This window comes from Marmota monax, unplaced genomic scaffold (genome assembly GCF_021218885.2).
Source record: "Marmota monax isolate L192 unplaced genomic scaffold, Marmota_monax_Labrador192_F-V1.1 WCK01_AAM20220418_F8-fsc00131, whole genome shotgun sequence".
Classification (NCBI taxonomy): Eukaryota; Metazoa; Chordata; class Mammalia; order Rodentia; family Sciuridae; genus Marmota; species Marmota monax.
The window spans coordinates 4725179-4741604 of record NW_026693141.1 but is presented as its reverse complement, the minus strand read 5'-3'; the positions used below and the strand labels follow the sequence as shown (position 1 = coordinate 4741604).

General features: G+C 45.9%; 1 protein-coding gene and 1 non-coding gene across 13 annotated transcripts in view; both read left to right on the top strand.

Annotated features, from left to right (window-relative positions):
• Positions 1–4542, top strand: part of Nrf1 (nuclear respiratory factor 1) — a 139771-nt gene extending 135229 nt beyond the window's left edge. For 11 of the 12 annotated variants that reach the window (XM_058582842.1, XM_058582840.1, XM_058582841.1 and 8 more), the window contains one exon: positions 2518–4542. In XM_058582842.1, coding sequence (XP_058438825.1) covers positions 2518–2681 — 164 coding nt within the window. In that variant the 3' untranslated portion in view covers positions 2682–4542. The remainder of the gene's footprint in view (positions 1–2517) is intronic. The other variant, XM_058582846.1, reaches the window with a different exon arrangement.
• A 6997-nt stretch (positions 4543–11539) lies between these two features.
• On the top strand, positions 11540–11612 carry Trnaa-ugc (transfer RNA alanine (anticodon UGC)). The gene has a single exon. It is a non-coding gene; the product is annotated as a tRNA-Ala (tRNA).
• Positions 11613–16426: the final 4814 nt, after the last annotated feature.

The following is a 16426-nucleotide window of genomic DNA, read 5'->3' as shown; positions in this document are numbered from 1 at the left end:
AAAGTGCATGGATAGCCAGGTTTTCCGGTCCTTATGCATCTGAAGACATTATTATTCTGTCCCCATGCTTAACTGATATGGGTATTGTTTCATGTGCTGGATGTAGAATTCTAGGCTGAGAACATTTTCTTTTTGACACTTGGAGGCATTGCTCTATCATCTTTTAGCTTGAAAAGTCTACGATGTTCCCAGTCATAGTTCTTCATATATGACTTTTTTTTTTTTTTCCTTTCTAGAAACTTTTAGGAGCTTTACTATCCCTGGTGTGTCTTAGTGTTTGAACCTTTTTTTTTTTTTTTAATCTATTGTGTTTTGCATCAAGTGCCTTTTCAATGTGAAATGCCTGTTTGTTCAGTTCTAGAAATTTACTTATGTGTCTAATAATTTCCTACCTTTTTTATTTTTTCTGCTTTATCAGAAATTTGATCTCATGTTTTCTCCCCTATTTTCCATCTTTTAATCTGTTCTACTCTCTGTAAGATTTCCTTGACTTATTTTTTTACCTTCTTTTGAAGGTCTGTTTGATTTTTTTAATTCAATTTTTTTTCCTATTCATTTTTCATAGCATCTTTTTTTTTTTTTCCTTTCTTTCTTATGAGTGCTGAGATTGAACCCAGGGCTTTGCATGTGCTAGGCAAGAACTCTACTACTGAACTATACCTCAATCTCTAGCATCCTATTTTTTTATGATACAGATCTCTTATCTCTGAAGTAGAGTTTGAGGGCATGTTTTGCTTTCTCCTGCTCCCCACATTTCTCTGCTATTCCTGTATACTTCTGTGTCCCTTAAGAGTGACACACGGAAATGCCATTTGTTGTGATGTGCAGGGAAAAAGTGAGATGACCTACAGGACTTAGGGTTAGTAATAGGACAGCAGGCCTACCTCCACCCACCAAATGTAACTGTAGGTCTTTTCTTGGGGCCTCTCAGGTCAGTTCCTCAAGACAGTGGTTGAACCTCAAATGTCCTGTCACAAAGGCCTGAGCATTAGAGTTAGGGGTACTAACTGGTCCAGTCAGTCAGATACAAACTTTACACCAGTTCCTGTTTTCAGCCTCATCCACCCTTTCTGCAGGAGCCTGCCTCCAGGTCATGAGTTCATCCCAAACAGGTTGCAACTTCTACTTCCAAAAAGAAATCAGAACAACTTTATATATGCCCTGCATCTTGAAAACTATGTTAATATCCCTCTTATATGCTTACCCCATTTACTGTACTTCTAGTTTCAGAAGGAAGAAAAGGTCTGCCTGTGCACATACTCAGCCTTAGTTAACTGGAATGGACTACCCTTCTCTGACATTGCATGTTGCTTTCTTGTTTCTTGTCTTTTTTTTTTTTTTTTTTTTTGGTAGTAGGGATTAAACTCAGGGGCATTTTACCACTGAGCTTAATCCTCAGCCCCCCCACCCCCCCACCCCCCCCCCCCTTTTTTTTTTTTTTTTTTTTGAGACACAGTCTCCAAGTGCTAATAAGTTGCTGAGCTTGGCCTTGAACTTTCAATGCTCCCACCTCAGCCTCCTGAGTCACTGGGGTTATATGTGCACCACCATGCCTGGGCACTACTTTCTTTATAAACTGTTCTCTCAGCTCTAAGTAATAGGATGATAGTTGAGGATTGGGGTTTTTTGTTTGTTTGGTTTTTGGTTGAGTTGACCCCAAATGTATTTTAAAATTTTATTAGTCTGTGAAATCTAAAACCCGGCAGCAGAGGCTGGGGTTGTAGCTCAGTGGTAGAATGTTTGTTATAGCCCTGGGTCCATCTCCAGTACCACTAATCATACAGACAGATAAGTAAGTAAAATCAAGCAGGGTTTTTTGGTTTTTGGGAGGTTTTTTTGTGTATGTATGTGTGTGTATATATATATATATATATATATATATATATATATATATATATACACACACACACACACACACATATATACACATACACACACATACATACATTCATACATACATACATACATACATACATTCTTGACTTTGAAGGGAGGGACATAGATGGGACAGAGGCCAGATGACATAGGAGAGGGAAAAGTGTTTTTTTTGTTTGTTTGTTTGTTTTTTCTTACCAAGCTCAGAGAAACTTGAGATCAGGCAGGAAAAGTGGTGTATTAGACAGGTAGTATAGCAGAATATCAAAGAAGAGTAACGGTGGCCTGTTCCCAGAAGAAGGTGGTAGTGGGAGGAGAGGGCCAGCAAGTGGGGAGGATGTACACCTGATGGGCCTATACTTCCTAAAGATGGAGGCAGACACAGTTCTCAGGGCAAGCTGTAGAGGCCCTGCCCTGAGGCATGTTTCCACAATTTCTCCAGACTTTTCTTTCCAGAGAGTCTGTTTTGGAAAATTAAAATGGAGTGAGAAAAGAGATTATCTGTGCCTGAAAATTGGGTGATTACCTGAAGCCATCAGACAGTGACACTCTGGAGGACTAGCGTCCGTTGCCCACCCATCCGGCCAGCGTCTGGGAACCTGAGCATGAGCCCCACCAATGGTTTTGCCTTTGTCTCTCCAGGCCTGGTCCAGATCCCTGTGAGTATGTACCAGACTGTGGTAACCAGCCTCGCCCAGGGCAACGGACCAGTGCAGGTGGCCATGGCACCTGTAACCACCAGGATATCGGACAGCACAGTCACTATGGACGGCCAGGCTGTGGAGGTGGTGACATTGGAACAGTGACATGCAGCCGTATCATGGCATCGTTTTCTAGTCTACTTCAAAATTTTTTACACGTTTGCAGAGGTGCAATCAAATGGAATTAAGTCTCACGACTTTGGAAGAAAAGTTTTGTTAACCTTTTTTTTTTAAAAGGAAGAAAGGCAGCAGATTTTGGAATTGCATTTTTTTAAAGCACCACTCTTGATTTTCTGGGATTGGTGGAGTAAGAAACTGCATTGTCAATTTCACTGTCCCAAAAAAGCCAAATTGTGGCAGGACTTCTTTCTGCGGAAACGTGTGTATACTTATGTGTGTGTATGTGTGAGTGTGAATATATGTATATGTGTACATATGGACATACACATTTACATATATATATAAAATATATATATACATACATATATATGTATATATATGTATGAAACCCGCATGGAATTATCTGTATGAAATCAAGGTGAGCTGTGGAAACAATTATCCACCCAGTTTAGTGGGTGGTAGGGTACGTGGCCAGATACAGTCACCTGGTTTTTGTTCATACCAGGGTTATGCGTTGAGCTACTGACAAACTCAGGCAGAGGTGACCATGCCCTTCACCAAAGCTGCCTCCCAGTGGCCGCCCAGAACTTCCCTGCTGGACTCACTTGAGGAAGGAGGTTCCAAGATGCAGTGGGATCCAGAAAGTACTTGCAAGGTCCAGGGATCTCACGGTCCGCCAGCTGAGACACTCCTCGGGCTGGCCCAGGTGCTGACCTTGCCACAGGCAGGTGAATGTCCTGAAGCTCCCACCAGGGACATAAGGGTTTTCCTCAGCTTCCCATCTCCTCCATATCCCAGGAATCCTCCTTGATCTTATGACCATTAAAGAGTTGCTTTGGTCTTAAGGTCAGTCCTGAATTGGTCATGTATATGAACTGAAGGTAACAGAAGTAATAAGGGTCTGAGGAGTGCGTGCTAAGCGTGCTTATGGGTGTGCGCGCTAAGCGTGCTTATGGGTGTGCGCGTGCATGGTAGGGGAGAGAATGGGAAGAGGTGGAGGAGCTAGAAGGGAAAGGAGGAAGGGAGAAAGTCTTCATAGACCAGGGTACACCAATGGGAGCCATTTCTTTTCCTCTAGTTGTCATTTCTCTGCAATGAAAAGGGACACCTGGCTTAGGAAGGGTGGCCATCACAATGGGATGTGTCAGAAGAGAAAGGGTCTTCATACCTGGATCTGGCCCTGCTCTGGGAGTGGTTCTAAGAGGCCCATTTTCCTAGCTGCATCCTAGTGGCCCAGGCCCTGTGTGGCCCTCCTGCTCACAAGTGTGGATTGGTCTGGGTGTTATTTGTCAGTTAAATTCTGTCCTTCCCTAGCTGCAAGCCCTGAGTCTCCTGTGGCTACATTCACCCGACTTTTTGACAGGCCAAATCCCTGCTCCTTAAGTATAGGGATAACTCTTCCTTCCCCCTCCCATGTCCCCCCATGTGTGATAGTGTATTTAATGTTTTTTTTTTTTTTTTTTTTAAGCAACATTAAAAGATTCTTCATGTCTTGCTCAGCCTTTGAGAAAAGTTTCAGATTCTTGTATTTGCTTGTTTTATATAAAACTATCCAATGTTCTTTGTATGTTCTTTTCTGTACGTAATGGGTGGGAGGGAGGGAAGGGAAATTTACATATGAACGGTCCTAGTTCTAATTTGTTATTTTTTTAATTATTATTTTTTATCATCATTGTGAAGCTGTCCAGGGGCTTTAAAGTCCGTGTACCTTTGTGGTGAGATAACTTCCTAATAGTTTGAAAAATTGCCAAGAAGAAAAAAGCAAAATCCCAGTAGCAGAGCATGGATTCTGTGTTGTTTTCCATTCTGTCTATACTGCCTCATTCAATAAATAGTTAAAAATGTGGCAACAGGAAGTGGAACTGTTCATCTCTCTAGGAGCCCTTGACCTCTTGGGCAAAAGACTTGGCTTATGCTTCTCAAAAGGTGCTTGTACTCAGAGTCAGTGGTCTTTGTTCTACATGGCACTAGAGTTCCAGGAGGTGGTCAAGGCCAGATCAGGGGCTTCTGCCATCCCCAGCCCTAGCTCAGCTCCATTTCATTTAATGTGTTTTCTGTATAATGATGTTCTGGAAGAAAAATCTAGTTTGAAAAATACTAAAGATGGTTTGAAAGTCTTTATTCTGGAGTTCTTTTTATTTTTAGGGGTTAATTTGATATCCACGTTAAAAACCAACCTCCATCTTGGGAGGCTCTCTCACCACGAGCTCTAATACCTGAGTGGATTACCTTTCCCCAGCAGAAGCCCCAAGTCATGAATTATTTTCTTCCATCCTTCCTACCCCGTTTCTCACACAGTTGACTGACTTAATTTGGCAACTGCTGCCTTTCCAGTTGTGTCCTGCCCCATCCCCAGCTCAGGCCCAAGTCTCTACACCTTCCTGACTGTACTCACGGTGCCTCAGTCTGGAATGCCCTGTCCTGCCATCCCTCTTTTTGCTGTTGGATGTCTTGGTCAGGTTCCTGGTGATAATGATTAGAATAATTAAATGAGAAGGTCAAGAAGTATTTTCCTTGAAGCCTGACAGTGGTTCGGTAAAGCCAAGTACCCTCCCCACCACCTTCTTGCACAAATGGCATAGTGCCACCTATTTTCACCAGAGAGGATGGACCAGAAGGAGGAGTGATTACAGCCACCCAGGGAACAGCAAGGTTACCAATACACTTTCCTCTTCGGCCTGAGCCAGGCACTGCTTTCGTCACAAGCATTGTTAAAACTGTCTTTGGTGGATCTGAAAGAGACCTCCTCTTCTATTAGAGCCTAAGTCACCTACAGATGCTACAAACTGAGCTGCTCGGGCAGTCAGGTAAGTAGGTAAGTGCAATGGATGCAGCAGCAGCAGTTCAGATGGCAAAGGAGTGATGACACAGGCAGAGTGGAGAGCAGCCATCTTCGGTTTCATTTGGCAGTGCTGGCATTGAACCCAGGGCTTTGTGCATGCAAGGCAAGCAAAATGTACCACTGAGCCTCATCCCAGCCTGAAAGCATCTATCTAGAGCGGCAGACTCTCCTAAGTGCTGGCAGATCTTCCCTTCACAGGAAGGTGGGCCCTGCTGCCACATCTTCACAATTTTCCAGAGAATCTAAGGAACCCAGGTTTTTATATGAAATCTCTTGATTTCATCAACAATCAAAAATTGTTTACATGTTCTTCAGGTAAAATAAAGCCCATCTAGAGATCAGATCTAGCCTGAGGGTCAGTTTGCTTGACATCATAAATGCCTAGCTCATGCCAGGTGATTGAAGCATTTCAGTGGCCATGAAACAAGACAAGGAGACATCCGTATGAGCAAATTGCTGCCGCCCAGGGAGATGAGGGGACATCTGGACAGGGTGCCACAGAAGAAAGAATTCTATTGCCTCGTATCTCCTTCAGGGCCCTGTGAGTTAAGTCATCACCCAGGCTGCAAGCACAGATCTGCAAGCACAGGTGATGGTGGTGACCACTGGAGTCATCCAATCTTGAATGAATGAAAGAGGAAGGATACCATGCTGAGAAGAAGAGCTCAGGCTGCAGTGCACCCTGGGCCTCACTCAGGCCCAGCAGAGTGCTCTTCCTTTGTAAGGCCCCTAAAGCCTCAGCTGCTAGCATGGCAGAATGGATCAGGCTCATGGTGGGCCCTTTGGTGTTAGTACCAAAACTCATTAGAACAAATTGAGGGCTGGGGTTGTAGCTCAGTGGTAGAGCGCTTGCCTAGCATGTGTGAGGCAATCTGGTTCCAGCACTGTGCCACTTGATATGCTTTTCTTATGGTCTGTGATGGATGAAAGCAGAGGATATAAGAGCATTCGTTTATATTTCTTTTTCTTTTCACTTTTTTTTTATTGGTGCATTATAGTTGTACTTAATGGTGGGATTTGTTACATATTCATACATGCACACAATATAACAATATAATTTGGCCAATATCTCTCTCCAACACTCAGCTATATTTTTAAAATACTTAACCAATATTGGGAGAAAAAGCTAAGAAACCTCCTGCCCCATTTTAATGCACTTGCAAGTAAAACTGTTAACAGGGATAAGGATGTGGCTCAGTGGTAGAGGGTAGAGTGCCTAGCATGTGCACGATTCCATTCCCCAGCACCAAAAAAAAAAAAAAAAAAAGTGTTAAAATTTAAATTAACTGTCTCAACTAAAAATTCTTCTGAATTTATTCACAAACTAACAGTTATAGCTTCCCATTACTAAATGGCTGCTCTGCCTTTTACCATGTAAAATGTTTTATCTCCTTATTTCTTTTTTTTTTTTTTTTAGAATTATTTATTTATTTTTTTAGTTTTTTGGCGGACACAACATTTTTGTACGTGGTGCTGAGGATCGAACCTGGGCTGCACGCATGCCAGGCGAGCGTGCTACCGCTTGAGCCACATCCCCAGCCCTTATCTCCTTATTTCTAATCCTTTACAAAATCCTGTAAGGAGAGAGATTCCATCTTGCAGATGTGGGAATTCACACTCGGAATCATCCCCAAGTGCACAACTAGCAAATGGAGGACTGGAGTCATAACCTCAGGTGTCTGGCCCTGGCAGCTCTACTCTTTGTGCCAATCACTCAGGCAGATCACAGAAAACAAACTGCACATCAGGATTCTAAGTAAGCCTCCAGGTTTATCTTGAGCTCAGCCCAGGTGCAGCCCCTCCCAAGGTCAGTATGTTCTGGGACAGTCCTAGGGTTGTGCCACGATCCTTGCCCAGGGCTTGCCAAACCCACAGCAGCTGCTGCTGCTGTTGCTTCTTCTTCTTTTTTCTTTTTTAATATATTTTTAGTTATACATGGACACAGTATCTTTTTTTTTTTAATGTGTTTCTGAGGATCAAACCCAGTGCCTCACCTGTACAAGACAAGTGCTCTGCCACTGAGCCACAACCCCAGCCCATAGCAGCTGCTTATGAGCTAGGCCTTTTCATATCTGTATCTCCCCCTTCCTCCGCCCACCCCCACACACACAGCAGTTATGGCGGCAGGCACACACCTATAATCCCAGCAGTTTAGGAGATTGAGATGGGAGGATTGCAAGTTCAAGGCCAGCCTCCGCAACTTAGTGAAACCCTGTCTCAAAATACAAAATTAAAAGGCTGGGGTAATAGGGGCTGAGGTTGTGGCTCAGCGGTAGAGTGCTTGCCTAGCACATGGGAGGCCCTGGGTTCAATCCTCAGCACCACATAAAAATAAATAAATACAATAAAAGCATTGTGACCATCTACAACTAAATATATATATATAATTTTTTTTTTTAAAGGCTGAGGTAATAGCTCAGTGGCAGAGCACGCCTGGGTTCATTCCCCAGTACCAACACACATATACACAGACTTGAATGTAGCAGGAGCTCAACACATGGATGAGTAAACTGGTTTACTGGTGGTTCCTTAATCAGAAAATTCAGGGAGCCTAAAACTTATATTCCCACACATTTCCATTACTCAAGACCTCCACAAAAATCCACTCTTGGCAATCATTAAATAATTTGATGTAAAAATAATGTTTGTTTATTTGTTTTTGACTGCTGAGATGGAATGCAGGGTCTTGGGCATGCCAGGTGTGTACTCCACCACTGAGCTACACCCCAACTTCAATAAACTGGCCAGGTGCTATCCTACCAGGGGTGAAAGGTAGTAAAAATGTTGATGCCTCAATGTTACCTTATGTTGGTCTTTAAAAACCCCAAGGCCCAAATAAAAGATTGGTTAATGATGAGTAGCATTGGGCAAAGTTGTTGGATTGTGTAATGGTCAGTTAGGTCTAAGACCTAAACAGCCTTGCTCCTTTCTTGTGCCCTTTTGTAGAAGACAACTCTAAAGCTAAGGAGAATAATGAAATGATGGCATTTGCCAGTAAATGGATGGAGCTGAAGAATATTCTGTTAAGCAAAATAAGGCAATCCCAAAAAAACCAAGGCTAAATGTTTTCTCTGATATCAGGATGCTAATTCACAACGATGAGGGGGAGCCTAGGGAAAAATAGAGCTACTTTCAATTGGGTAGAGGGGTGTAACAGGAGGGAAGGGGGTAGGAAGAAGAGTAGAATGAATCTGGCATTACTACCCTATGTGCATATATGACCTCATGACTGGTGGGATTCTACATCATATACACCAGAAAAATGAGAAATCACACTCCATTTATGTATGATGTGTCAAAGTGCATTCTGTTGTCATGTATAACTAATTAGAACAAATTTCTTTAAAAAGTTTAACTCAAAAAAAGATGCCCAATTGAAAAACAAACTTTAGGGCTGAGGATATAGTTCAGTTGGTAGTGCTTACTTTGCATGCACTAGGCCCTGGGTTCAATCCCTAGCACCACAAAAAAGAAAAAAACAAAAAAACTTTAAAGCTGGAAGGATGTTAGCCTGCACCGGCTCATTCAGGCTGTGAAGGTTACAACCTGGAGACAGGGATGGGCCCAAGGCCACCTGGCTCTGCTCTCTCTCCTACTGGTCTTCTCCCCTTGCCTGAATATTTTAACTCACACCTTAAGTATCCTTACCAGAGCTATTTTGGAGATACCAATGTTTAAGTCAAAGAAATCAATCTATAATTTACGAGAATTTCCTGAAATGGGTGCAGAAAGCAGAAAACTGTGCCCCTCCCACACACACACTCAGTGCCAAGGATTGAACCCAGGGCCTCAAACACAAAGCGCAAGTGTTCTAGCACAGAGCTACACCCTCAAGCCCCTCCTTTCCCAACACCACATCACCCCTTTTTAGACCAAAAAAAAATTAACTCACAAAAGTTAAGGGATCCGGCTGGGGATGTAGCTCAGTTGGTAGAGTGCTCTCCTAGCATGCACAAGGCCCTGGGTTCAATTCCAGCACCACCAAAAAAAAAAAAAAATATATATATATATATATATATATTAAGGGGTCCTATCACACTATAATAGGATTCTCTACCGCGGTCTTAATGTGCACGTCTGTTCAGAAGCAGTTTCGCCACAAGGAAAGTTCGTGGTGTGCTATCAGTGTGATGACCTGGGTTAGGTTGTTTGCCACATGTGAGTTCCTGGCCTCAGTTTCCCTTTGTCCACACCTACCCCAACACTCCTGCAGGTCCACCGAGTACAGGTGCCCTGCCCGCCTGCTGAGACGGGAGGATGACGGGACCAGCTAGGGCTCGAATTCTCCGAGCCGGGCACAGCAAGACCCCGCCACGTGGCCTGGGCAAACACGGTTTCACTCACAGCTGACAGGGCGGGCAGTGGGGTCTTGGCAAAGCGCAGCCAGTCTCAGCCCCCCCCCCCATCCGGTTGGCCGGCCAAGGTCACATGTCCTTCCGCAGTACAATCAGCAATGGCCAACGGACCGAGCCACTAGATCCAAACCCCAGGGTCCAGCAGCCTTGCAACATTGGAGCAGGGATCCTAAGGGCTTCCCCAATGGGGCGCTCTGCCTTTGTGTAGTGGCCAAGATCCGTCCTGGGTCATCAGAGTGACTGCTGCATCCCTCCTCGTCCACCATCCCCAATAACCTTGTTTGTTTTTAAGTTTTATTGATATAATTTACATACCGTTAAGTTAATTCGTTTGAAATGTACCATTCAATGGTTTTTACTGTATTTACAAAATTGTACAACAATCACCATACTCTAATTTTAGAACATTTTTTATTATCTCCAAAAAATCAGGCATTTTAAACTTAAAAAAAAAAATGAAGCAGGTTACATAAAAGATTTTATATAATGAAGTTTAAAAAAAAAAAAAAACAAGAACGAGAAGTCAGACCAAAGGAAGTCCCACATTGCCAACTCCAAGTCAACATTGGTGAAATGATGAAGGTTTCCACTTAGCTCTGGCCTAGCAAAGTGTCTGGGTTCCTAGAAAGGGAATAAAGAACAAAGCACCAAGTACTCCTTTAAAAGCTTAAGATAATTCTAAGTTATTTTATATTCAAATAACTTTTTTTTTTTTTTTTTTGGTACTGGAGATTGAACTCTGGATCGACCACTGAGCCACATCCCCAGCCCTATTTTGTATTTTAGAGACAGGATCTCACTGAATTGCTTAGTGCCTTGCTTTTACTGAGACTGGCTTTGAATCTGCTATCCTCCTGCCTCAGCCTCCTGAGCCACTGGGATTATAGGCATGCGCCACTGTGCCCAGCTTGAAAAATAACTTTGGTTATTTCCTTAGGCTTTGAAAGCCGTAAGTATTACTTTTATATATATAAATTACTTTAAAACATCTCAATTGCAAAGATATTCTGAGAGTTAGAATAATAAGGCATCTAAATGTTTATGTGCAGATCATTATCTGTGGGATGGGTGGTAAGCAAGTCAATTGGTGTAGCAAGCAATTGCCTGGACTTTTCCCTTCCCTGGGATTGGTGACCAGAGCCACAACTGACATTGGAACATGCTTTAGAAAACCGCCAACCATAGGAGCATGAAGCTGCAAAATGGGCCTGCTTCTGGAGAGCTCCCAGGTCCATTTGAGACTGCAAGGAAATGGGAGAGGCTGTTAGGGCACTTCATCTTGGGGAAGCACTTGAGAATTTCTGCCTTCCCTTCCTGTCCTCCAAGATGTGTCCACCACCCTCCCAGATCCCCAATCCCGGAGGATCTGGACCACAAGGAAAGAAAGAAAAGGTTCAGGAGGCAGACAATCCTAACACCCAATTCCCTGGGACTTGCCTTCCTCAGAGACTGAAGCTTCCATGTAGATGACTTAATGGTGGGATATGTTCACAGAATTATGGAATTCACCCAAAACGTCCTTAAGGGTCCAGCAAGGAGTCAACAGAAGATGGTAAAGTAGTGACTGTAAAAAATAAAACCATTTTGTGTTAAGAACCAAAGCATTCCATTTGCTCACACACATACAAAAAATCTATTCTTGGGCTGGTGATATGGCTCAGTTGGTAGAGTACTTACCTTGCATGCACAAGGCCCTGGGTTCAATCCCCAGCACCACCAAAAAAAAAAAAAAATCTGTTCTCATAAAAGTTTGAGACCCATCCACGCACCCTCCTTGAGAACATGGGGAATGGGCAGGCACCTCTGCCTGCAGCAACCCACACACACCATTCCAAGGGAAGCTGTCCTTTCTCTACACATCCTCAAGGTATTCTGCCCCCACCCTGCCCCAGTCCACCTTTTCAGAAGTGTGTAGGAGGCAGCAGGTTGGCTCAGATGATAGGGACCTCCAGGACAGGGCAGGAGTTGAGGCTGATTGACCACATGTAGGAGACCCTCCAGAAACATCATTTGATGGAGCTGGGAAGAGGAAGCCTTAATTGTCATCTCCGCTGCCATCCCCATGGCCTGCTGCCTGCTTTTCCAACTGACCTCTCACCTAGGAAACCCCAGCAGGGCCAGTGCAGGGGTGGGGGCCTCCATCCCTTGAAGTTCCAGCTCATGCCTCGGCCGACACCTGGAGAAGAGCCTTGAGAACCTGTATCCAGTAGTGCCTACCTCCCACTGCAGGACCAGCTCAGCAGCACCTGCAGATCCAGAAACGGTACAACCACGATGAGCACAAGGTTCAGTGCAGTTTTTTCATCACCCTGGCACTCACACACAAGAGCTGGGATCAGTGACAGCCGAATGATGCCCAGCACACAGCTAGGGGCCTAGGGACAGAGACCCCCCACACTTGGGTGAGGAACCAGCCAAAACGCAAACTTGTGGTTGTCATGATGACCAGGTTCTCTGTTCTAGTTCTCCACCTAACCCACCACAGACCTCAACACTTTGCTTGATCATCTCTGGAGATGAAGAAGCCACCAAGTCTCTCACCACCGGCTAAGGAGCTCTGGGAGGCTGACAGCCAGGCTCCTCTAGCCTCTGCCCTTTGCTTCAGCTCCTGTTGAGGCCCAAGTCCTCACCTTCTCCAAATGCTGCTAACATCCTCATTCCCACCCAGACCTTTCCTAGGTAAAATCACCGGTTTCAGCTTTTCCTGGAGATAGCCGAGTTGTTTCCAGTAATGGAATGGACTAGATTTCCTGAATGGCTTTCCCCATGAAAACTAAATAAACTGGATCAAGGGGTTTTTTTTGTTGTTGTTGTTTTTGTTTTGTTTTGTTCTTTTCAGTGTTAAAAGATTAAACCCAAGGCCTCGCACATGATAGGTACTCTACCACTGAGCTACACTACACCCCCAGGCCCCAGGAGATGTATTTTTATTTTATTTATTGTACCAGGGATTGAACCCAGGGGCACTTAACCACTGAGCCACATCCCCAGCCCTATTTATTTTTTATTTTGAGACAGAGTCTCACTAAGTTGCTTAAGGCCTCATTAAGTTGCTGAGGCTGGCTCTGAATTTGCAATGCTCCTGACTCAGCCTCCTAAGCCGCTAAGATTGCAGGCATGCACCACAGCACCCTGCAAAAGATGTATTTTTAACTATCTCTTTAAATGTACAATAATAATCTACAAAATGAACCTGGGTATCCAGGCTGCCAATGATCTGGTCCAGTTCAGAGGCAGACCTTTCTGAAGAAGGTGTCAGAAGCTGACCAAGGCACAGGGATGTTCTTCTCCCTCTCGTGATGCACAAGCTGTGCCTCCTCCAGGTACATCCCAGGTGAAGAGTTGCTGAACGGAAGTCGCCAAATCTTTCTTTCCACCTTCATCTCGGTTCACCCTGCTCTCCTGCTCTTGTACAGTTGATTTTCTTCTAACCTAAAGAAGATGTTACACTTGTTCTTCTTGGATGTCAACTTGTTGGTTCAACCCTATCGCTGTGCCAGCATTTCTCACCCTCAGCTCTACTGACACTTGGAGTCAGATAATTCACTGTTGAAACGGTCCATCCCGTACACTGTAGGATGTTGAGTGGCCTCCACCCACCAGATGCCTGCAGCACCTTCTCTCCAGCTGTGACAATCAAAAATGTTTCTAGGTTTTGCCAATCATCCCCAGAAGGGGCAAAAAACAAAATCACTTCCCATGGAGATCCACTGTCCTGTGCTGACCTGATGTTAACCACAATCTCTGCTATATTGGTGGCAAATGACTGAGGTGGGGACAGGACACATCGTAGCACTGACGTGCAGACTAAGCCCACAGCCTAAAGGGCAGTGCCCAGGGCTTCATCTCATGATACCCTCTTGTGAATCTCCTGCCATCACGTGGCTATGGCTTGTTCCTTCTAAGCGCCATACTTGGCCACTCATTCCTCCTCCTGCAGCTACTTCTTCCTTTCTTAAGGCTCACTTTAGGTGCTACCTGCCCTCAAAGCCAGCTGCTCCAACCCAGTCCTGGGCTATTCCTTTCTCCAGTGCCAGTACCTGTCTGTAACATCCACCTGCCTCCTTCCTTAGTCCTTACTGCTCAGCAGGGCTGTCCCCAGGAGGCCTATCTCCCTAGCCCCTTTATTTGTAGCAGAGGTCAGCTCATCTCTCTTGGTGGCCGTGCCTCCAGCAGCACACCAGCCCTTTGCTGGCTGGCCTATCTGTGGACTCACTGCAGCTGCACAAGGGTTGGGTTTCGCAGGAGCCTCTCATAGGTGGTTTGAAAGACACTTTCAAGGACACAGTCTGTGTTCTAAAAGGTGCTCAGATCTCCAGCTGCCTGCCCTGGAAGGCTGCTGTCCTCAGCCCTCCCGCTGGAGCCAGCTATCAGCACTGACCCCAGGACAAGCACCTCCCTTTATCCACGTCAAAGCCAGAAAGTCCATTTCATGACCTCAGGGGCCCATGGACTACCTGCACATGAGAGTCCCTTGCACTGTGGGAACCAGGAGTCTGGGGAACCAGCCTCCTAGAAGAAAGGCCTTTGGTCCAAGATCATAGCGTATGAGCTGGGATGAATTCCCAGGCCTGAGGGACCCAACCCTCCCTGCTGCAGGGCCTGCATCATACCAGGCATGAAACTGGGAGTGAAATCACATGCTCTTGAGAGCTCCAGGTGGGGTGCAGAACCCTTCACAGGTGACTTCAACGAGGTCAGAGGGAGGGAGAAGCTGCCTGACTGCAGCTGGGGAGCACCGAGGCAGGGAGGGCAGGAGCATGACCAGGGTGAAGGGCAAGATGCCCGCAGTTTCCTCCTAGCCAGCATGAAGGAAGGGGGTGGGGAGCGCCAGACTGCAAGTCAGGGCCAGGTCACACCAGTTCACAACCCAGGTAAGGAGCTTGGGCTTATCCCTGGGGAAGGGGTGGGGGGACCATGGCAGATTAGCCTGGAGGACAGTCAGTGGAGCAGGACAGGAGGCCCAGAGGGGAGGTAGTGGTGCTGGTGGTGGTGATGGTGCTAGTTTTCCCCCTATCCCCATGGGGCCACCCCACTTGACAGTCCTGCCTCCCCAGCATCTGGTTCTACACTTGCCTCTGGCCCCAAGCAACCATGACTCCCAGAGGAGGGCAGGAGTCCCTTCAGGGGCTAAAGGGAACACCCAAAGAAGGCCAGCGTCTATGGGCCACAGTGGCCCAGCTCCTGGCTGCGTGGCAGAGAACACAGAGATCACAGCCTCTGGGGGCAGCTGCCAAGGCTCAGGGTCCTGCCTACCACTCTCCTTGGCTATAGTGCTTCAGCTTCCGGATCCTGTTTGCTCGTCTGTGCTCTGTCCATAATTGTGAAGATTAGTTGAAATCATGAAAATACAGCATACACCAAGTGCTCCCAAACTGAATCTATCTAAACTTCCCCCCATCCCTCAATGGTTTCTTTAGCATCAACCTGGGGAGAATAATCTCAGCCCTGTCTGCTCCTCCAGGTCCCAAATCAGCCTGTTCCCTCAGCTGTACCAGCAAGTGAGGTGAGGCCAGTGGAGCTGGAGGAGGGGGACAGATGCCTCCATGCTTTGACTATGAAATGCACTCTTGCTCTCATCACCATGTCGGCTCACTGTTTGGTTTTGCAGAAGTCCTCAGCACTGTGATTAGGCACATCATTAACAATCAAGTCTCCTGTGGTTTATTACCACACTAAACCCTGCATCCCAAGCCTCCTTGTTTTGTTTTCAGGTTTAAGGACAAAGACCTTTAAGGGATTAGTCTCTGGTCCCCTTCCTGGGAAGTATTTTCCAAGGACTTTCTCCAATCCAGCTGCTGTCCCTACTGCCCTTGACCCATCTGCCCACCATCCCCACCACCCTCCTTCCATTCTCCACTTAACCACAGTGAGACTCACCAAACACACACCTGATCATATGCCCTTCTACCCTGCTCAGGCTGCTTTTAGATTCAAGAACAATTATGGCCTAAAAAGTGGCCTTCCTTTCAGCCTGGCATGGTCTCCAAACATCTATGCTTTCTCAACAGCCTCCTTCCTCTTTCTTAGTCTCACTCACTCCCCAGGGACCCCCAGCCATGCCCTTGACCACATAGCCCTCTTCCCTCGCCCTCAGCACAGCCCGGCATGTGCCTGGCTGCTTCCCCAGTGTGCACCCTGTGAGGGCAGTCCCCTTCTCTTCTGGGGTGCTCCTGTCTCCCCACTCCTTACTCAGCCCACTCTTCCTGGGTGGTGCTTCTGAGCTACACAGGGCTAGGCCTGCCTGGAACAGTGATGGACATCTGCTCCGTCTGCCCAGCTCAGATGCTGGAACCACTAATGACTCTCTAAGGGTAGGGGAGGGAGGAAGTGGGGGAGGCAGATAGAAGTTAGGGTGACAAAATCTCCCTGAAGAAAGGTTGATTGGGCCTGGGAAGCAGTAGAAAGGCCTTTATATTTACATCTGTACTGTTCGCTATTGGTCAAACTACACACACACACACACACACACACACCTCCCAATCTGGCTCCTCTGAACCTGCTGTAGACACAGGAAAGAGACCCCAGGGCCC